Source organism: Siphateles boraxobius, unplaced genomic scaffold (assembly GCF_051911475.1).
Source record: "Siphateles boraxobius isolate OS27281-9 unplaced genomic scaffold, OSU_SipBor_1 90, whole genome shotgun sequence".
NCBI lineage: Eukaryota > Metazoa > Chordata > Actinopteri > Cypriniformes > Leuciscidae > Siphateles > Siphateles boraxobius.
This window is the reverse complement of record NW_027509220.1, coordinates 950,221-972,528: the sequence shown is the minus strand read 5'-3', so window position 1 is coordinate 972,528 and position 22,308 is coordinate 950,221. Positions and strand designations below refer to the sequence as shown.

At 37.8% G+C, this 22,308-nt stretch overlaps 1 protein-coding gene across 2 annotated transcripts; it reads right to left on the bottom strand.

Moving 5' to 3' along the window:
• Positions 1 to 569: 569 nt before the first annotated feature.
• On the bottom strand, positions 570 to 21,371 carry rfng (RFNG O-fucosylpeptide 3-beta-N-acetylglucosaminyltransferase). Of its 2 annotated transcripts, XR_013201268.1 has the most exons (10): positions 20,688 to 21,048; positions 15,184 to 15,695; positions 10,584 to 10,632; positions 9,800 to 9,902; positions 8,704 to 8,857; positions 7,255 to 7,340; positions 6,695 to 6,860; positions 3,444 to 3,529; positions 1,489 to 1,628; positions 954 to 1,082 (listed from the first exon to the last, which is right to left on the bottom strand). XR_013201268.1 is itself a non-coding variant. In XM_077224692.1 (9 exons), the coding sequence occupies exons 2-9, from the start codon at positions 15,607 to 15,609 to the stop codon at positions 1,562 to 1,564; spliced, it is 1,137 nt and encodes a 378-aa protein (XP_077080807.1). In that variant the 5' UTR covers positions 15,610 to 15,695; positions 20,688 to 21,371; the 3' UTR covers positions 570 to 1,561. The 2 variants fall into 2 exon arrangements, 1 of the variants encoding a protein (XP_077080807.1); XM_077224692.1 differs by having other exon boundaries at positions 570 to 1,628; positions 20,688 to 21,371.
• Between the last annotated feature and the right edge of the window lie 937 nt (positions 21,372 to 22,308).

Genomic DNA, 22,308 nt, shown 5'->3' with positions numbered 1-22,308 from the left:
GGAAAGCATGAACCCTGAGGTTTTTCATTCAAATTATTATTGTATTCTATAATATGACGATTAGTGCCTTCGAAATAACTCATGATGGTAAAATAACAGGCCTAATAACAAAAATACTGAACAGATCCTATATGAGGATCAGTCAATAGCTAAAATGTCAAGATTTTAGAGCAAACGAGTTTCGGAGTTCAGAGTATTTCAAATTTCAGAGTAATTTTACATTAACATTTTATTATTTATTGTAAATAAGCAACATATAGAGCATTTAACACTTATCAGTTCATACATTCCCTGATAATCAAATACCATGATCTTTTAACTGAATAATCTGCTGGAACTCTGTAGTTGATCATTTATTATTTATATGCAACATTTGAATAAACTGATTTTGAAAATATGCGAGTTAATCAACACTTTCACCCAGTGGTCTCGAGAGAAGTAAATTATCCATGGAATAATAAATCAACTACTTTCCATGCAGGACATTTGAAGTATTACACCTAATGAAACACAAGCGGTTGTATTACAGTAACAGGCATCATGTTCAGACGAATTATGCATACACTGGCACAAGCATAATAAATTAATTTATTAAAATGAAAATCATACTTTACAACATCATCAGACATCAGATTTAAAAAAAAACAACAACATTCAACTGCAATAGTATTTGGTAGTGTCAATGAGCACGTTTATAAAATGTTTGTCACTGTTAAGGAAAGACAGAAAGCGTAGAATAGTTTTGGCAAGTTTACGCAAACCACTGGCCTGCAGTGAGGAACGTGTTTGTGCAAATAACATTCGAACAGCACAGAAAACACATTTAAACAGTCATGTTTCTAATCATCAAACACTGCTGTTTCAATGGAAATAATTCAAAAAGTTGTTTTCTACTAAATAAACCACTCTATTAAAATATGAATGGCAAGCAATGGATAAATTAGCAAGATTTGCAACAATTGCTTTTGGTCTGTATATTTTTAGTTGAGTTCAATTGCTCGACTCGATCCAAGAGTTTCAGCCTGCACGTCCAGAGACATACTGAGTGTCTTCTCTCACCCACAAACAGAGAAGAACATAAGCTGAAAAGCATTGGCAATAGATGAGCTGGTGGTTGCATAAATCTTGAAAACAAAATACTATAAACTGCATTAATACTGTTTTTCTCGTCCATGGAGGCGTTCATGAGATCATCTTGCACACACATTTATAGGATTGTGCAGGACATATTTATGGCCCTTAGGAAAAAGACATCTATAAAGATGATCTAAAAGCCACAAAAATGTGTCTTGAATCATTTCAACGAAAAATCCCCCAGTAAATCTAACAGATAGCACAATCCTTTCAAAACGCTCTTACAACAGGGACTTAATATATGTAAACCAGTTGGCAAAAACACTATTTCAGGACAACAATAAATTACAGCCACCCTGTTTCTCCATAAAGACATATAAAGTACCAAACAAACGTGTTGATTAGCTTCAATACCACCAACCAGCTGAGTAATTGGGAGTATTATTTTGGCATGAAGAGTTGTGTCAGTGCACTCGTATCCCAGCGGTCAGTGACGAGTCTTGCGTGGACACCACTCAGTGTCGGGGTACAGCAGGCAGTGAACGCTTTTAAACCTGAAGAGATAATGGTTGCTTAAAGTCACCATGAAATCAAAATATACTGCAATATTCTATAAAAAAATTACTGTTTATAATATATATTCAATGATTTATCTGTACACATTTTATTTTGAATACATGTGCCCCGAAATCTTTAATCGAAATACCCTCTCCCTCTTCTCTTCTCTGATGATGCATCTACTGGCACAAGGGCGGGGCAACCTGTCACTCACATCAGATCCACCAATGGAAAACCACAACCATCCAATCAATTCCCCACAGATGAAATCAAGTCCCGCCCTACATTTCTATCTTGTTCTAGAAGCTAGTGATGGGTTGTTCATGAACGATCCGTTCATTGCGTCTGTCACGTGACAAATGAACGAAAGACCAGGAAGGTAAAGTAATTATTTATGTTCCCCGTAAATGATTTTTGACTGCATTATAATTATTGATTAATTCAGAATATGATCGAGAATTTTGCTGTTAAAAGTATTAACATTAAAAGCCAGAACGAAATGACTCAAAAAAATATTTGTTCATTTTGATGACCGAGATCAAACAAGAGAGTCAGTAAAATGAAGACTATCACAACTTCTATTTCATGCCTGAAGACCTATTATGCTTTTTTTTTTTACATGTTCGTCTTTCTTTACTGGGTAATGTTGCTGTTTGAGCATGAAAAAGCTCTGAAAAGTCTCTCCAGGGGGGTTATTCTCTATATCAGTGTTTCTGAACTCCCTGAAACGCCTCCATTGTAGTCTTGAGTTTCCTTCCAGGAAGGAACACGTCACAATATTCTTCATTTAAATAATTCATACACAGAATAAAGGGGCGGGGCCTGGTGGAGTTAGTTAGTAGTGTGTTAAACTGGCGGTTATGGTAAGGGGCAGGGCATTTCTCAAACACACTCGAAGCTCTTGACCGATCACAACACACTGATCCACCCAACCAAGGAAGGACAGGCATCATAGAACCAGGTGGTGCGTTTAGTTCCCAAAAGCATCGTTAGCCAACTATGGTTGCAAGTCCCGTTGTTATCAGCATAGTTCAACGAGTTTGAAACCACAGTTCCCTAGCCAACATTCGCAAACAGCATTGCAAAGTTAAAGCATAGTTTCTTGTTTGCATGACGTGGACTTAATAAATCCCTGTCTTGAGCAAAATAAGCAAGCCGACATTAAGTACAATCTATATCTTTAATTTCGAATATATACAAATTTAAATTACGTCTTTTAGTTTGTCAGAGATTTTAAGTGCCGTTTTTGACGAGTGTGCATGTGAGTACATGCTCAAGTAAGTAAGAAGGAGTCCATGATTTAATTTGGAAATAAAGCAAAAGAAAAATGAGAAAAAAGATAGAGTTCGTCCTCCGATGCCATGTCCGTTATTTATAGCAAAAGATCTAGCATTAATTAAATCTAAAACGAATTGATTAAAAGAAGTTATTACTCCACCACGTGCGTGAACAACAAATTTGCAACATTACGGTTTCGGGAAATCGTGACTAGCTAGTTGATTTCTTCAACGATGCATCAAAGCCGTAACTATAATCGTTAAGCTGTGAGTTATGTCATTGTACTTGAAACCCACCCTAGAGTGTTACTGACGGATGTCAACGTCAAATATGTGAAAAATAACGTGTTTTTTTAACTATCAAGCATGTAAACCTATTCTAGTAGAGCCCAAAAACTAAATCAAGACTAAATGAGCAGAATTAGACTAAATGGCCTTTAATAAAAATCCAGCTCTTAACTTTATTGTTAGGTGATGAAACAACCTGTGGTTCAAAACATTATATATTTGGTGTGGACGTATGTGTCTGTGTACCGTGAAGGGTCTTCAGCCAATGAGAAAACTCCCCCAACACTGACCACATTCCTCCTGTTCTCGAATCCACCATAACTGAGGGTCACCTACGGAGGAAAGCACAGTAACACAAACTGTGAGGATCTCAATCATGAGAGGCATCATGGGATTGGAGTAGGCAGGTATTATGTAAGCAGGATATCAATTTACACAGATGGGGCAAAGTAGAGGGGTGGGAGTGATTGGGATGAAAGCCAAGCCCTCAATAAATGCTGGAAGTGTACACTTGTTTTGACAATCAGGACGCTACAGTACTAATCCTGTAAAACCTCTCAACGCAATTGACTTGTCGACGAGAAGCTTGGGTTGGGGGGAACCTGACTGCCCTGCCGGGACGTTCGCAGCTGGGTACATGATGGACACGCGCGTGGGAGAGGTGGCGGGTCGTGTGTCTGGCGGCTCTTTCCGTGGAGGACGTTGAAGATATCTACCTATTCGGAACCATGATAACAGGTCTTCTGCTGATTGGATTAGGCATTGCCCTGGTTTATCGAGGAATTAAGAAGACGGTGACAGCTGTCCAAAGCCTCACAAGGCTGCCCGTCATGATTGAAGCGGTGGGCAGAGCTGTCTGCACTCAGAACGGGTCTATGAACCAAAATATGGATAACATCATGGAAAAGCTCACAGCTTTCCAAAGGCAAATGGATCATTTCAGAGACCAAAATGGACCAGGAGAATAGCCTGTGTAAATTGGAATGCGGCTACTCGCCCCAAGACCAAACAATCCCAATCTTATCCGTTTCTGGCCTTGGCCAAGGCCGCTGTTGTAGAGTTCTCAACGGGCCTGAAAATTACAACCGGACCCGACCCGTGGCTTTTAAAGCCCGGACCCGATGTAACCCGACACATCAACATGAATTATCTCCCCGAACCCGGCGCGCGGCCCGCGGCCGATTTTCTTTCTTTTTTTCTCATACACGTATTATCATGACCAGCAGACGGGAATTCAAATCAACCTTTAATGTTCACGTCTTTTAAAAATATCCTACAAACATTACAAACAACTGAAACAAACTTTAAATATATAAATAGGCTATATATACTAAATATGCCTCAAATAAAAATCTTCTGGACGACCCTGTTTTTTTGCTGTCATATATTTTATCAGCACCTTGCATTTTGAGCATTGCACATAATCTGTAGAATTTCCATCAGAATCCAGCACCACTCCAAACACTTTCCAGACCTCTGATTTCCCCACTCCTGTAGTAGCGACGGTGAATTCACCTGCGGCAAGTTTACTTTTCACCAACTCCATCTTCTTCTCCAGGCTAAAGGCGTGCACGCAGCGGCGACAGGTCTGCCCCCGCGATGCACGTTGCACGCAGCAGCCAGACTTTCTTTACGGTGAACGGCAGCGATGATTAATAAATGTTTTTTTTTTTCTCTGAGCAGAAAAGATTAAGCCCGAGGTCCGACCCGACCTGAGTCATTTGCGTATATTTTCGACCCGAACCCGCAGGTTCTGGCGGGTTTGGCGGGCCGACCCGGCCCGTTGAGAACTCTACGCTGTTGGAACAACAACTCCCCCGGAAGAGCACTGCAGTGAGCCGCTCTTGCGCTCCTTTCCCGACTCCCCAGACACCTGGTGATTGTTGACCATGTCTGGGACCTGATCAAGGTTGTCTCCATGGCAACTTGCTGTGTATCGCCATAACAATCCTGCGGACTGAGGCACCTAGATTATGGTGCTGGCTTAGCTACTCTCCAGGCCTACACACACATGAACTCTTACATATATACACAGATATGCATCCGCCCCACACCCCATCCCTCGCCGCTTCGTACCCCCAGTCTGACAGGCGGGTCTGTGACCAGCGCCGAGAAAGGCTGCAGGACCGGATGGCTGCTTGCCGTGCTGGGCTACCTCCCTCCCCCACTCCCCACCCGTTGCAAGTCTTGTTAATGTTGTAGAATATACTGATTACGTGCTATTGTTGCTGAGGTTTTTTTCCTGTTCCCACACTGTATTCCTTACAGGAGCATAGTCTGGGGGTTGTCTTTTTTTTCTCCTCACCTCTCCTCATGTCATGCTGTATTTTCTTCAATTCCCTGTCTTCCTGTCCGGTCTACCCCCGTTGCCAAATTGTATGTTTGTATGGACAGGTTAATGGGCAATTTCGCTGGTACTTGTGACTAAGTGACAATAAAGACTACTACTACCTGACATACAAAATAATTTTTTCAAATGGTACAATTTATAGAGCCTTTTGACAACAAATCTTATATAAAATTATAAAATGATTAAAAAAAAATATGATTCATATAGTACTTGAAAACGCCTTTACTTTTATTCAGAGAGACAAACTGAGCAAAATATACAATTTGCTTGCACTGATCCTCAACAAACTCGTCTGATTGTTCTAATCCAATCTGACTTCTGACCTTTAATGCTGCATGAATCATAATCATACACTGTTCGTTCATTGGCCAGAGGAGGACTGAGCGACTGAGTCTGGGTTTCTCCCAAGGTTTTTTTCTCCATTCTGCCACTGATTGAGTTTTGGTTCCTTGCCACTGTCGCCTTTTACGCCTTTTTTTTGTTGCCAAAATATATATATACGGCTTGTTTTAAATGGTACCACCTCTGTTGAGGTCCCAAGCGTATCGTACCGATACTAAAATGTGACGTGAAAACACTGCAGATCACTGATTGGTCAGACAGAATCGTCACTACCAGCGTCATTGTATTTGTGAGACATCAAACCCGCTAGATTTAAATAGCCAGTAACAGCCACCGCTGTAGCACCTGTTTTAAAACTACTAGCTTGACTTGCTTGAAGAAAAAAGAAAGAAAAAAAAAACTTCAAAAAAGAAATGGCTGATTCGTAGTCAGTGGACGAGAAGTGCAGACGTTCCTCTCGTTGGTTGCCGAACGCGGATAAACTATAACGATCAGTCTATAATCCCACCCGAGCAGCAAACCGTACTGAGCCATACCACGCAGTGGAAAAGGAAACCGAGCCGTGCCGAGCCGATCCAAGCCATACCACGCAGTGGAAAAGGAAACCGAGCCGTGCCGAGCCGATCCAAACCGTACCGAGCTGTGCCACGCAGTGGAAAAGCGAAGCGAGCCGAACCGTACCATGCAGTGGAAAAGCGGCTATACACAGGGTTAACATTTATACAAGTGTAACTGTTGAAAACAAACTTGCAGTATCTCCATGAAACGTTCTGCTGAACATATGGGAAAATCCCCAGTCTTTTACCTGTTTGAGTATGTTGTCTGTAGGAAGTCTCTGGAGATTCTCCAGGTGTGAGTGGAACAGGCCTGTGTGTGTCAGAGGAACTTCCAGCAGCGCCTCGATTATGTAACCTACTGTACAGTCGTCGGGGAGGCGGATCTTCTCTGCAGTCGTGATGAAGTTTCCAAGACTGTGAGAGAGAAAGATATTTAATTCAGTGTAAAAATAACATGTTTACATGTACACCAATACGCTTATAACATCTAAGACAGCTTATCGATTAGAAGGTGAACCTGTGTTAGAGGCCTATAAAAGATTTTTTATACATATCATTTCAAAGTTATGGTGTCTTGAATATATAATTCAAATAAGGTGTTGACATCAAAACCGTTGCATAGTAAGTCATGTGCTCGCTGAATAAAGCTGACAAGAATGCCGGAAGGTGTGTTTACATGCAAAGTGGATCTGGGGTAACAGGCATTAATGCATGCATGTCAATGGTGTTTTGTTTAAACCTTTCCTACGAGGAAAAAAACTTGTGTAACAGCGTTAGATCACTGAGAAAAGGGTAAGTGTGAGCGTACCTTGCCCATGGACTCATTTTGAGCGCTAAGCCTCGGCTGATGCAGAATCCAGCTCCTCCGGTGGCGAACCAGAACTTCACTGACACCTGCAGAACACACACAAGATTAATACACTTCCACTCAGTAGTTTGAGGTCAGTAGGATGGTTTTTTTCCAAAGAAATGTATACTTTCATTCAGCAAGGATGCATTAAATTGATCAAAAGTGATAGTAAACCATTTGTAATGTTACAAAAGATTTAACTTAATTAAATGCGGTTCTTTTTAAGTTTCCATTTAAAAAAATTCCACAGATTCCACACAAATCTGAAGCAGTACCACTGACAAATCAGCATATATAGGATGATTTCTGAAGGTTCATGTGAGAATGAAGACTGGAGTAATGATGCTGAAAATTCAGCTTTGAATAAATTACATTATAAAAATATATTCAAATAGAAAACAGGTATTGTACATTGTAATAATATTTCACAATATCACTGTTTTCACTGGATTCATGATCAAATAAATGCAGCCATGGTGAGCAGAAGAGATTTCTTTCAAAAACATTAGAAAATCTTAGCGATGCCAAACTTTTGAAAGGTACTGTGTATATTAATTTCACAAAGGCAAAAAAACAATAGCTAAAAAAAAAAAACAGAATAAGAATGAACCTATAATTTCATCACAAACTGAAGAAAAATATTTTTTTTTTATAGTATAGCTCAGTCAAAATGTACCCGAGATCGTATTTTACTACAAGAATTACATTTTAGTACACAATAGTAGTTTCAAATTAACCTGGACTTTTATTTTGACGTTTTGTCATAAAGATCTTTTAGTTTCAGTTTCAGTGTGTATTTGATGTTAGTTTTTCTCAAATTAGACGGTAAAAAGCTGGTGAGGTCACTCTCAGAAGCAGTTCTGGAGATGAAGTTCATGTCTTCATATATAGAAACGCAGATGCTGTAAACAGTGTGAACATCACGCCTGTTCGAGTTTTGTGTAGTAGAGGAAACTACAGCACTCCTTCACAGAGGCACGCAGAACATTACTGGCAGCTGTTGTCGCATTTATTTCTGCTGTGTGATAGGCTGTTAGATTAATCCATGTCCCTTTTATTCACAATCTCCTCATCGTCGGCAAGCACAGCACTCATTTTTGCATGATGTCACATAGCGATGGCGCAACCGAACCCCACAGCAACGCAACATGTTAAATTATTGGCACCCATAGCACTTTATCAAGGCATATGATAGGCTGTTTATGATCAGGGACGGTGCACGCTTGAGGGTTGTTCATGTAATCAAACTTGTTATGTGGTTTCCTGTCTAATTACACTTAAAGTATTCAGGAAAACTATCAACGTTTTATTGAAACATTTTTTCTACCGTTATCGATAAAGGTATATCCTTGATAAATACCGATGCCGTTTTATCACCCAGGGCTACTGTCTCCAGTCAAAGCTCACCGATCCGTCGCTCTTGACCCTCTCGGCGGCCTCTATGGGGTGGTCCAGACTGGGTCGGCCCAGATACACATCTTGTGTGTGAGAGTAGGACGACAGCAGCTCCAGCAAACTGGGCAGGATCACATAGTTATCATCATCCACGTGACAGAACCACCTGAAGAACACACACGGGGGAAGACAGAAAGCACATGAAACCACTGCCTCTCTATGCTGATATCTTTAGAAGGCTGTTAATACACTAATGTTCAAAACCGTTAATGGGATCATTATGAATTTTTAAATTGAAAGAAGTCTCTTCTGCTCTCAGAGAAGAGGCTGCATTTACTTGAGAAAAAATACAGTAATATTGTGAAATACTATTATGAATTAAAATAATTATTGAATATGAATTTTCAGCATCATTACTCCAGTCTTCAGTGTCACATGATCCTTCAGAAATCAGTATAATATGATGATTTGCTGCGCAAGAAACATTTATGATTATTATCAATGTTGAAAACAGTTGTGCTGTGTAATATCTTTGGGGAAACCCTGATATATGTTTCAGGATTCTTTGATGAATAGAAAGTTCAAAGGAACAGCAAAACATTTTTTGAAACATTATAAATGTATTTCCTGTCACTTTTGATAATTTGAATGCTGAATAAAGTATTTGTTTATTTTTATCCTTAATTTACCCAAAACTTTTCAATGGTAATGTTTCACTGTTTCCACTGTTTTCAACATTATATTAATCAGAAATGTTTCTTGAGCATCAAATCATCATATTATACTGATTTCTGAAGGATCATGTGACACTGAAGACTGGAGTAATGATGTCAGCTTTGATCACAGGAATAAATTACATTTAATTATATATTCACACAGAAAAGAGTTATTTTACTTTGTAATAATGTTTCACAATATTACTGTATTTATAATATTAATATTAGCCTTGGTGAGCATGATCAAAAACACTAAAAAAAAATCCAAACTTTCGGCTTAATGAATGAAACATCTGCTGATTATGCGGATGATGACGACTGTATGCCATGATTTCATGAATTGGGAGATTTTCCATTCAGTGAGATGAATATCCTTTTAAGATGAACTCAACTTTTTTTGTGACTCGATGAACTTGTCATACTCCACAGACATCTTGCAGCACAGGGCTTGACGCGTGTGCGCCGCAGAGCAGTTGGTGTTGATGATGTGGAGCCCTTGAGGACACAATGACAGACAGCTTATGATTTTATGACTTAGATGACATCGAGATGTTTTGACATAACATCATTTCTCACATGACATACTTCATGTCATGATGAAATGAAGCATGAATATTAGGGCTGCACAATATATCGAAACTATCAAAATATCGCAAATGTATATATTGCGATATGCATATCGCAACAGCTTTCAATAACTGGGGTCATGAACAAAAGACAAAGAGAAAATCACTCGCTGCTCTAGACTGAATAACTTTTGTAGCTTTAAAAAGAATATGTATATTATTTAATTCATACAGTGAAAACTAAGCAGGGTTTTATTTTTACATTTGATAATGCAGTTTCTGTTGTTAAATAAACCTAATGTAGGATAACCTGAAACCCTAAACCCCGAGGTTTACACTGATGTTAAAATAACACTTCTTATGCTACAGTAAAACACTGATGTTCACTTTCAGAAGTTGCAGGGATGTTTTCTTGTCACAAAAAGAATGTGAAACAAAAAAAATTATTTTTAAATATATTTTTAAGATAATTTAAGTTTATTTTACACACTTTCAGGATGGTTGTCTAGTCGAGTAGTGAGGGTTTATTATGGTATCTAGATTTTTTCTCTTAATATTAAGCTGTAAAATGGGTGATTATTAACTAGGCACAACTGCCCAAAGACACTACCTGCTTTCTGCCTGAGCTCCTTATCCTCCCCATCAGTGAAGATAAACGTCTGAAACAGAAAAAAAGAAACAATCTGCAGGAGCCAGAGATGCAGTGACCGGTACTGTAAAATACTTGTAAGGCTGAAATCATCTTTACACATTTTAGTCAGGGATTCACAAACTTTTTTTGTCAGCCAAACCCCTATGATCTAAATTATTTACCTCAAGTACACACTGGGAATTTGAAGTTAATATTTCAATAATTTAACAACAACACATTGACATGTTCATGGTTCTCTGATGTTGGTTAATGTTTATATGACATGCAGGTAAATATCTCATGCAATTGAGATACAATTATAGTTATATAATTTTTATTTGTTTTTATTTTTGTATTCTCCACTTAATTTGAAAGTTTTTGTGTTTCTGTCATTTTTATTATTATTTTTTCTTCTAAGTCTATGTAGTTTTTATTAATTTTTCTTTTAGTTTTTATTATTTTATTTTTAGTACATCAAACAATGAAAATAAGAATTATTGCTATGACAATTTTCAGAAAAAAAATTTGTTTTATTTTATTTTATTTTATTTCAGTTAATGTTTATTTTATTTCAAGTAACGATAATTTTAAAACAAATAAGCAAATAAAATGATTAGTCTTTATGGTGTTTGGTTTATAATTTTAAAATTAATTAAACTTGCATTATGTAATTTTACTGTAAAACAGTTGAAATGGTGGTTTCTGGAAGTAATTTACAGTAAAAAAAACAAAAACAAACAGTAAAAGGACAATGCCACGGTCCCTCTGTGACCCATCATATATGATTATATTTTATAAATAACTTTGTTTCTTCTTACTTTCGCTATCAGTAATGTACATTAGGGTGTTTTGTGTCATATTTTATGCCATTTAGTGAATGTGGCGAGCAATTTTACAACCTGTATTATAATTGTTAACAGTTATCAGAACATTTTAAGGTAAAAGTGAAGAAGATTGGTATATTAACAATATATGACTTAATGACATATACATTGTTAAGTTGTAAAATACACAAACACCAATATGCCATCCCAAAATACCTGAAACAATTGTACATTTTTTAACAAATTTAACAGGATATTAAAAGTATAATAATAGGATATTAAAAGTATAATAATAGGATATAGGAGTAAATAAAGACAGTTTTCATTTTTGGATGAACTACCGCTTTAAAGTCCTCCATACTCCGCTCCTGCTGCAAGAGTCACAACACTGGGAATGAAAGGGATTCCAACACTTAGTACATCTTGAGTTGCACTTTGGAAAACTCCTGAACAAAGCCACTGTGAGAATGTCTGAGATGTTGTTGTTTTTTCCAGAGTTTAAAGCTTAAAGCTGTTTAAACAGGATTAAAGTTTTCCAATGAGTATATGACGTCTCCAACAAAATGAAGTATGTATGCGCATGTAATTATCATTTGAAGATACTCCTTGAACCTTTTTTCAGAAAGAGTAACTAAAAAACTGCTAAAAGTACAAGGTTATTCAAGTAGTAGAAAGTCATATAAGGAACAAGGCGAAGGAGTGGACTTTACCCCAAAGTCGGGGCAAATTCTGCAAATCTAACAGGGAAAGAATGTTTCATCTGGCATGAGCTGGTGCTTACCAAACACATAATCTCGCTGAATTCTTGAAATTTCTCCTGGGCATTTTGGCCCTGTTGTGCAACGGCAAAACAATGGTTCTGCGCTGCTTTACAGGTCAAGTCAATCTTGGGGCCCCCTTGGGCCCCACTCAGCACTCTGGAGAGGCCTCAGGAAGGGGGAGAGTCTATGTCCTGGCGCCTTCGGCAGTCAAGTAAATGTGCTTGGATGAAAGCAAACACACGCCGTCTTGTGTCTGTGTGTCTCGAGTTGCTGAGGAACTTCCTCTTCCAGGGGCCCGAGGGGCACCAAAACTGAAGCCCCCGTTAACCACAAACACTCTTAAAAGCAGCAGGCACACCGCCAGAGAGCAGCTGCCACACTTCCTCACAGGTTTACGCTGACCACTGTGTGTATTAACACCTTTAAACATGTCACTGGACAGTTGCAAGACTCTGCAAAATGGCATGCACAGGTCCAGAAGAGCAATGAAGTCCACATGAAATGGAAGTTCAGCCTATTTGTTTTGCATTGTGAACAATTCACCCATGCATAATTTTTTTTTGTTGGACCTTGTAATGTGTAATCAAAAGGTCAAAAATCGATCTCTTCCAGAAAAAAAATCAGGCTTTTGGTGATCATTAAGTTCGAAACAGAGTTTGAAATAAATCATTTAGTTCGAAACATCGACATTCCACATAATATCTAGGGCGGTGTGACGACACTTCAATCAAATGACTAAATGATATAATGTAACATGTCAAAAACATTATATATAATAATACTAGAAGACCGTTTGACCTTTTTAAAATGCCAAATTATCAGTGAGCTGTCATCAAATAGTTAACTTTATTTTGAAATGCTGTCAAAGCGATTAATCGCATCTTACATAAACGTCTGTAAATAAATATATAATATATGTGTGTGTGTATATATACAAATGCACACAACCCATAATCAGAAAAAGTTGAGACATTTTGTAAAATGCAATAAAATCAAGAATCTGTGATTTGTTCATTCTATATCTTTTATTAGCTGACAAAAGTACAAAGGATCGTTTTCCAATGTTTTCACTGACCAACATAATTGTATTTTGTAAATATGAACAAATTTTGATTTTGATGGCTGCAACACACTCCAAAAAAGTTGGGACAGAGACATGTTTACCACTGTGTCACTTCACCTTTCCTTTTAATTACACTTTTTAATCATTTGGGAGTTGAGGAAACTAATTGTTGGAGTTTTGCTAGTGGAATATAGGCCCAATCTTGTCCGATACAAGACAGCCTGTGGTCATCTTTGCCTGATTCTCCTTTTCATGATGGGTCATACATTTTCCATAAGAGACATATCTAGACTGCAGTAAACAGGCAGGCACATCCCTTCTATGGTGCAGAGTGTCTAGAAACCACTCAGTTTTAGCACGTGCAGAATGAGGCCTGGCATTGTCTTGCTTCCCAGGAAAGATGTCATCTTGATGGCAGTTTATGTCTCTGTACAATCCAAATATATCCCTCCATGTCAATGGTACCTTCACAATAATGCAAGTTACCCATACCGTTTGCAGTGATGCAACTCAATACCAGTACAGATGTTTGCTTTTGCACCTGTCGCTGATGAAAGTCTGGTTGGTCCCTTTCGTCTTTGGGACTGAGAACTCGATGTCCATTTTTTCCCAAAAACAAGCTGAAACATGGACTCATCTGACCACCGCACACATGTCCACTGTCTTCTAGACCGTCTGAGATGAGCTCAGGCCCAGAGAACTCGCCGGCATCTCCACATAGAACTGGTGTAAAGCTTTCTCCTTGCGTAACGGTTTCTCCTTGATGCAGCTTCACAATGTGTTCAGTGAAAACGGTTTTCCAAATTACTCCTGAGCACATGTGTCTGTATTTAACGGATTAGCATGATGGTATATTGTGCAATGCCATCTGAGGGCTCAAAGGTCACGCACATTCAACAGAGGTCTCCTGCCTTACCCAACCCAGACTGAGATTTCTCTGGATTCCCTGAATCTTGTGACAATATTATGTATGGAAGATGATGAAAGGCATAAATGCTTTGCAATCTTGCATTGAGAAATGTGATTCTTTAATTGTTTGACAATTCTCTCATGATATTTGGCACAAAGTGATGAATCTTTTCACTTTTTATTTGGTCTCTGTCCCAACTTTTTTGGGGTGTGTTGCAGCCATCAAAATCAAAATTTGTTCATATTTACAAAATACAATTATGTTGGTCAGTGAAAACATTGGAAAACGATTCTTTGTACTTTTGTCAGCTAATAAAAGGTTAAATAGAATAAACAAGTCACAGATTCTTGATTTTATTGCATTTTACAAAATGTCCCAACTTTTTCTGATTTGGGGTTGTGTATATATATATATATATATATATATATATATATATAGCCTATATATACACACACTTACACACACATATATTTATATAATTATATATTTACAAACTTTTTTGTTAGATGCACTTAATTGTGATTAATCGATTAGACAGCACGACTTATATTTAATTTTCTGTATAAATTATTTTTTTTACTTCATATTGTTGTGCATGTTGTTTTAACGCAGATACTAGATGTGCACATTGTAGAGAGCACAGAAGACTAAGAGACTTTCTTGACTTCTGTCATTGCACAAGCCAATGATGAGCCGTCATCAGACGATTGATGATCTCATGTGCAACTTGATATTTTTCATTATTTATTTTTCAATATTAATTAATAAAACAAAAGTGTATTTTTGATTGGAGATATCTCGATTGATGATACAGAATTTGCCGTTTTCAGAGAGTTCAATTAAATGTACATATTCACATTCTGATTGCATTTGAAGATAGAACTTGGGTGAACTACCCTGACGATGTAATGAAAAATTACCAAAACAGATCAAAAGAAAAAATGAATGTGTAACTTGGGAGTTTTACCTTTAGTGGATGCCAGAATAAAAGTGATTATTCATAGGTAATAGGCTTCCCTACCTGTTCCTTGGCTTTGGACACCCAGGTCTGAGACAGGAGCTGCAGTCTGGACTTGTGATACTTCCTGGTGGTCTTAATGGCAATAAAAATGTCTCTCAAATCCAATGAGTCTTTGGAACGGGACCCAGGGGAGCTGGCGTGTGCTGCGTCCCCCTCTAACATCGTCTGTGGGTCCCAGGCTCGGCCCCCGGGAGGAAGTGGGTGAATGAAACTACCATCCTTGGCATCATGACTTCCTTGGCTGGGGTTCCCGTAGAGGTCGTGTCTGAGTCCGGCTCTGACGGGCTTGGCACGGGGTCGCGGTGGGGGCAGATCCGCGTGACGCTGTGGCGGTTGTAAGGAGGGAATAAGGAGCACCAGTAGGGCACAAAATGCCAGGGAAAGCAGGAAGCAGATTTTGTTGGTGCCGACATGGGATAAGTGCATTCTTCCTGTACTCAACGCCAGCTCAACCGCCGGCGCCTGCCTGACTCGCCACAACAGCACCCATCTTCACTGCATCACTGCTGACCCTACGTGACCAAAACCACATGTATATAAATACATTTTCATTATCTTAAATTAAATAGCTCAATAAATTAAGATAATTTTCTTAAATTAATAAATCATTCTCTAAACATGAACATTATCAAATAGGGGTGGGAATCACCAGTGGCCCCACGATACAATATCACACTCCCTAAGCCACAATTTAATACTATCACGATTCCTAGGCCACGATATTATCATGATTCCTAAATTACAATTTGATATTATCACGATTTCTAAGCCACGAAATGATATTATCACAATTCCTAAACTCCAATATAATATTATAACGATTCCTAAGCCACAATACGATATTAATCACGATTCCCTGAGCCACAATACAATATTATCATGATACGAAATTATCACGATTCCTAAGATATATTATCACGATTCCTAAGATATATTATCACGATTCCTAAGCCACGATATTATCACGATTCCTAAACCACGATATTTTCACGAATCCTAAACCACAATCCGATATTATCACGATTCCTAAGCCACGATATGATATCACGATTCCTAAGCCACGATATGATATCACGATTCCTAAGCCACGATATGATATCACGATTCCTAAGCCGCAATATGATATTATCATGATTCCTAAGCCACAATATGATATTATCACGATTCCTAAGCCACAATACGATATTATCACGATTCCTAAGCCACAATATTATCACGATTCCTAAACCACGATATTTTCACGAATCCTAAACCACAATCCGATATTATCACGATTCCTAAGCCACGATATGATATCACGATTCCTAAGCCACGATATGATATCACGATTCCTAAGCCACAATATGATATTATCACGATTCCTAAGCCACGATATGATATTATCATGATTCCTAAGCCACAATACGATATTATCACGATTTCTAAGCCAAAATACGATATTTTCACAATTCCTAAGCCCCGATATGATATTATCATGATTCCTAAGCCCCGATATGATATTATCATGATTCCTAAGCCCCGATATGATATTATCATGATTCCTAAGCCACAATATGATATTATCACGATTCCTAAGCCACAATACGATATTATCACGATTCCTAAGCCACAATATTATCACGATTCCTAAACCACAATCCGGTATTACCACGATTTCTAAGCCTCAACACGATATTATCACGATTCCTAAGCCACAATACAATATTATCACGATTCCTAAGCCCCAATATGATATTATGTGCAGAATTATGTGCAGAATCATTTTAATGTTTTAGGAAAATACATAAATTTGCCATTAAAAGTGTACAACTGGGATGCTAGATGGCACTATTGGCTTATTTTAGTTGTGAAATTAAACAACAATAAGTTGTCTAAACAATAGCACAAAGAGAATGAGAGAGAAAGAGATAGATACAGCAGTGCTGATTTACAGTCTGAAAGAAATTTCAAATTGTTATTTAATATAAAAAGTGCAGAGCTTACATTAATTTCCACAATATTCGGAATCCCGAGCCAAAATTCAGGCTCTGAAAAGAATGATTCTTGCCATCCGTGTTTCGATACAATACTCCCACACAAAATATTGTGTAACTGTGCCGTTATAAAACTGTTGCTGTATTGATTTTTTGCCCCAGCCCTATTATCAAAACAAACAAATCTGCCAGGCTCTTTAAATGTTCAAACGTGGTTTCTTTTATCCCCCCTCAGAGCACATTGTGCAATCCAATAAAAGCATATGCATTGAGTTTCATTTTGGCACTGGCAAGCATCTGTCAACCTTAATAACAGCCTAAGCCATCAATTCAAACCATTTCCTGTCTTCTATTTTCAGAGTTGAACTGATACCTCAAGCAGTCGCAGATGTGGAAGCTGAAGGCTGCAGTGTTGGCATGAAATCATATTCATACTCGGTCAAGACCAGGATGAAAACTCTCCTAAAAGTGACACAACTGCTTCCTCAATGCCAATTAAAACAATGCTTAAAGTGTTCCTATTATGGTTTTTCACATATTCCCTTTCATGCAGTGTGTAATATAGCGGTTTGTGAATGTAAACATTCTGCAAAGTTGTAAAGTCGAAAGTGCATAATAAAGTTAGCGTCTCCCAAAAGAAAGAATCGACTCTGAATTGCCTATACCAGTCATTTTTTAATTTGAATCCCACTGCGTGACAGTTCTACATCACTAGAAGATACATCTGCATAACGCCCACCTATGTTGTACGTTGTCCGCTCGCGAACAACTTGACCCCCCCTCAAACGTCATTTTACAGACGACTGCTTCTCAAATCTCAGAGTTCAACACGGGATTCACAAAACGCTTCCTCTTGAAAGATGGGTTAGTACCCATTATTTGGACCAGCTTGTTCCTCAGAATCACAACCTGTAAGTATGAATAATTATTGATGTAAATATTTTCTCCCGGGTGTTAAAAATACTTTTCGTTTCTAATATTGTTTCTGGCTAACCAGCTAACGTACTGTCTGTCTTACTGAAATACCTCTGCCAATCAGTTGTGGGCCACTATTGCCTTAAAATGTGTCTATTAATGCAGATTATCTGTCGTTCTTACTACTTTGAGTAATGATAAAGGATGGAGCAAGATTTGTTTTAAAACGTTTATGTTGCATCAGTCATTCACATTAGTGCTGGGCTGACGCATGCGCTGTTAAGTTCCCGCATGTGCACTGCAATAAATTAGAAATATACCCATTGGTTTGTAGAAATACTGTGTGCAATCGCTCCAGTAAAGCCTCCAGACACAGCTGACGTTCACTTATGGTAATGACACGCTCTGTACGCGGTAGACCAATCACAATAGACTCTGCCATCTGGCCAATCAGCGCAGACTCGAGGAAAGGAGGGATTTAGAGAGATTGATTCATCCGTCGAGTCGTTGGATTGGACTGCTGCAGATTCATTTCGGCATTGATAGTGTTGACAAAGAAACACATCAGGATGTGAAGAGTTTCAACCAGTATAACAAAAAGTGTTTATAAAACAAATTGCCTACCCTACCTTTAAAAACAATGCCCACATGCATAAATGCTGAATATTTCCTTTTAGATAACAGCTAATTCTGGCCCTCTAATTTGATTAGCTTTCCATAAGCACTGCTTTCAGAGTCCAGCAGAGACGCCGCTTGTCTGAGTTTGCACTTTCCAGACCAGAGTGTGTGAGCGGTGAGTCTAGCCTAAGGCTGATTTCACTGCTGATACACTGTATCCTGAATAGAATTAAATCATGTTTTCATTCTTTTTGCATCATTTGACAAAACTACAGCTTGAATGGAAAATGCTTTTGAATAAACTTTTTAGGGGAAAAAATTGTTTGGTTTGGTAATTAATAATTCGTTACGCTTTTCTAGGTACTCAAGCGCTTTTACATATGGAAGGGGGAATCTCCTCAACCACCACCAATGTGCAGCTCCACCTGGATGATGAGGTGGCAGCCATAGTGTGCCAGAACACCCACCACACACACACACACGCACGCAGGCACACTTACTGGTGGAGAGGAGACAGTGATCAGTGGCTCGGGCTCAGTGGTTCATGTAGGTTGTCTACAAACCGAAAGGTTGGTGGTTCGATCCCTGGTTCCACCTGACCAAGTGTCGAGGTGTCCATGAGCAAGACACCTAACCCCAGCTGCTCCCGACCAGCTGGATGGCGCCTTGCATGGCTGACACCGCCGTCGGTGTATGAATAAGTGTGTGAATGTGAGGCAAATATGTAAAGCGCTTTGGTGGCCATTGGATCTGTGAAAGCACTATATAAATGCAGTCCATTTACCATGAAACCAATCAGTATATTGGGGATGATTAGGAGGCCATGATGAACAATGGTCAAATTTTGCCAGGACACCGGGGTTAAACCCTTTCTCTTTTTCCGAAGGACATCCTGGGATTTTTAATGACCACAGAGAGTCAGGACCTCGGTTTAACGTCTCATCTGAAGGAATTATGATGCAACAACTGAGAGACAGTCATAACCGAAATGTAAGGAAAACTGATATCACGCGAAAAATCCTGAAATGGTTTGTGATTATTGTGTTTATTTTGTTTTATTTGTTTACATATGCAGCTCTTACATTATTAGTCTTACTCATGGTTAATGTAACTTGTAACTTATGGTTAAAGTTAAGTTTATTTATTCTTTATGAATCTGAATTTTTAATTATATTAGGCCTACTATTAAGGTAGTCATATTGTGGGTTTATTCACTGTTAACCATTACCCTACATGTTTACTGAACTGACAAAGTGTGTAAAAACAGCCAGCATCTGTATAACGTTAAACGTAAAAAAAATACTTTAGAGAAAACTTTATTAGATGCAGAATCGTTCCTTGTGTTGAATATGATGCCACAATTCAGACAGTATTAATTAAAACGGGGGGGAAAATGATATGAATCATTTTGCCAGAATAAATATTAAAATGGTTTAACATTTTTACTTTTTGTTTAGATTATGAAGTTTTTAAAGATGTAATATTTAATATATTTGTAATCAATTTCCATTTTTTATCATGGAAATGTGTCTAGGACAAAAGTAAAACAATATATTTAAATATGTTGGCATAAAAAAGTGGACATTTTTAGAACAAATAAAAAAAATTAAATCAGTTTTAATAAATAATCAACAATTAGGGCATACAAGATGACGAGGAACAGTGACCGATACTGAATGATTACTTTATCCAATAATAAAACTTTTAATGTGTTAAACATGATGTCCAAAAAACAATAGTGCACACTGCCATAGTACCATGTCCATAAATCATACTATTACCACGGTATTTAAAGTTAGTTTAAAAGTTATTTTAAGCAGCGACCTGCACTGAAGGTTTCATTTAACTTCCACCGTTTTCGAGGCATTTTTCTATAACTGAACTGAGAGTTCACACAAACCGCACTGAGGTCAACTAAAGGCATTAAAGCATTTGTAAACAAAAGCGAGTTGTATTTCACCCCGAACGGAATTATTGACTGAATGAAAAGTGTCTTACCGAGAGCGCCATCATCCTCGGGAGTTTTAAACGAATAAACCCGTCGGTTCAGTGAAGATCATGCCACACTGGAGTCATGCGAAAGCGATACTGGCGATCTTTGTTCGTCCTCGTCGAGTAATGTCAGCATGAATCATCCAGATTCAGATCCTTATTGTTCCTGCTTTGACTTCTTCGCTTCGCTTGATGCTTCTCGAACTTCTCTGATCATTTATTAATACAAAGTTCGTCCCATCGTGCGCCTCCAGCTCTCTCCTGCTCAGCTGTGAATCACTGCTGTTGGGTGTTGAGTTGTTTCTAATGACCCCGTGACTCACTGTGCTTTGCCAAACATTACTAACAACTACATTGTCCTTTCTGTAGATGTCTCGATGCCAAAGGCTTTGAAAACCGGCAGCGCCCTCTGGCGGATGTGACGTGATCACAATCACATCGTCACAATGTCCTGCAGCTTGGATATTTTATATAGGCCTACAATAAAACAACAACTAAGGTTTACTTCTGATGATTTTTTTTATATGTAAATTGTTAATTCTGTGGTCTCCGAACTAAAGGTTTGTCTAATTTACTTACTAAGAATCTCTGGAATTTTTTTTTCTCATTTCTCAATTTGTTAGTTAGGCAATATGTTCTGGTTTTACACATGAGAGAGAAGAGTCAGATGTTTTTATTTTATTTATTTAGATCTATCTTTCTTACACAAGTGTAAATTGTGAAAGAGTAGCCTATTTCTGATTCTTCAAATAATAAAAGTGTAAATCTCATTATTTTCTTGCTCCCTTGTTTATAATTATGTTATTCTCTATGTCTTTATTGTTTTCCAATATTAATAATAATAAAAAACAGTTGTCTATTATTTATTTATTTTATTATTATTTTGCATAACAGCTTTCTCGCATTATTTATCAGTCTTACCTTTGGTTAATATTTTTATTTTTGTCTTATGTTTTAATGTTTAATTATAATTTTATATAAATTGTATTACTATTTTTTTTTCTTAAACTTATGTCATTAGAATCAGGTGGATTTGGCTATTAATTATTGTAACTGATGCATTATGACTTTACTGGAATGAACATGAAACGACATTGCTTTTAAAACAGCCTGCATCTGCATAAAGATGTAAAAAGTCTAAAATGTCGAATAAAGTCTATGTGCAGGTATAGCTAAGGTGTATCTTCTTTTAATTATCATTTTTTTTTATTGACGGTCCGTGCTGTTTTTTGCGCTTTTAATCAAGACAGACACCGATAGATGTCTGCTGATCTCATGTGTCTGTGAGAGTAAACTACACTGTATCCCTGACCATACTGTAGCAGACTAGAATAAAAATAAAATGAACAAATTAAACGAAAAATCACTCTATCCCTGACCATACTGTAGCAGAATAGAATAAAAATAAAATGAACAAATTAAACGAAAAATCACTCTATCCCTGACCATACTGTAGCAGACTAGAATAAAAAATAACATTAAAAAAATGAAAAATCACTCTATCCCTGACCATACTGTAGCAGAATAGAATAAAAAGAACATAAAAAAATACAAAAATGAAAAATCACTCTATCCCTGATCATACTGTAGCAGAATAGAATAAAAAATAACATTAAAAAAAATGAAA

Excerpts from the sequence above, each read along its gene's own strand:
- rfng (XM_077224692.1), bottom strand. The coding sequence starts at position 15,609 with ATGCACTTATCCCATGTCGGCACCAACAAAATCTGCTTCCTGCTTTCC. Across the intron at positions 8,858-9,799 it reads TTCATCGAGTCACAAAAAAA|GTGGTTCTGTCACGTGGATG; the intron begins GTTGAGTTCATC and ends TGTGTTCTTCAG. Across the intron at positions 7,341-8,703 it reads GGGTCAAGAGCGACGGATCG|GTGTCAGTGAAGTTCTGGTT; the intron begins GTGAGCTTTGAC and ends TGTGTTCTGCAG.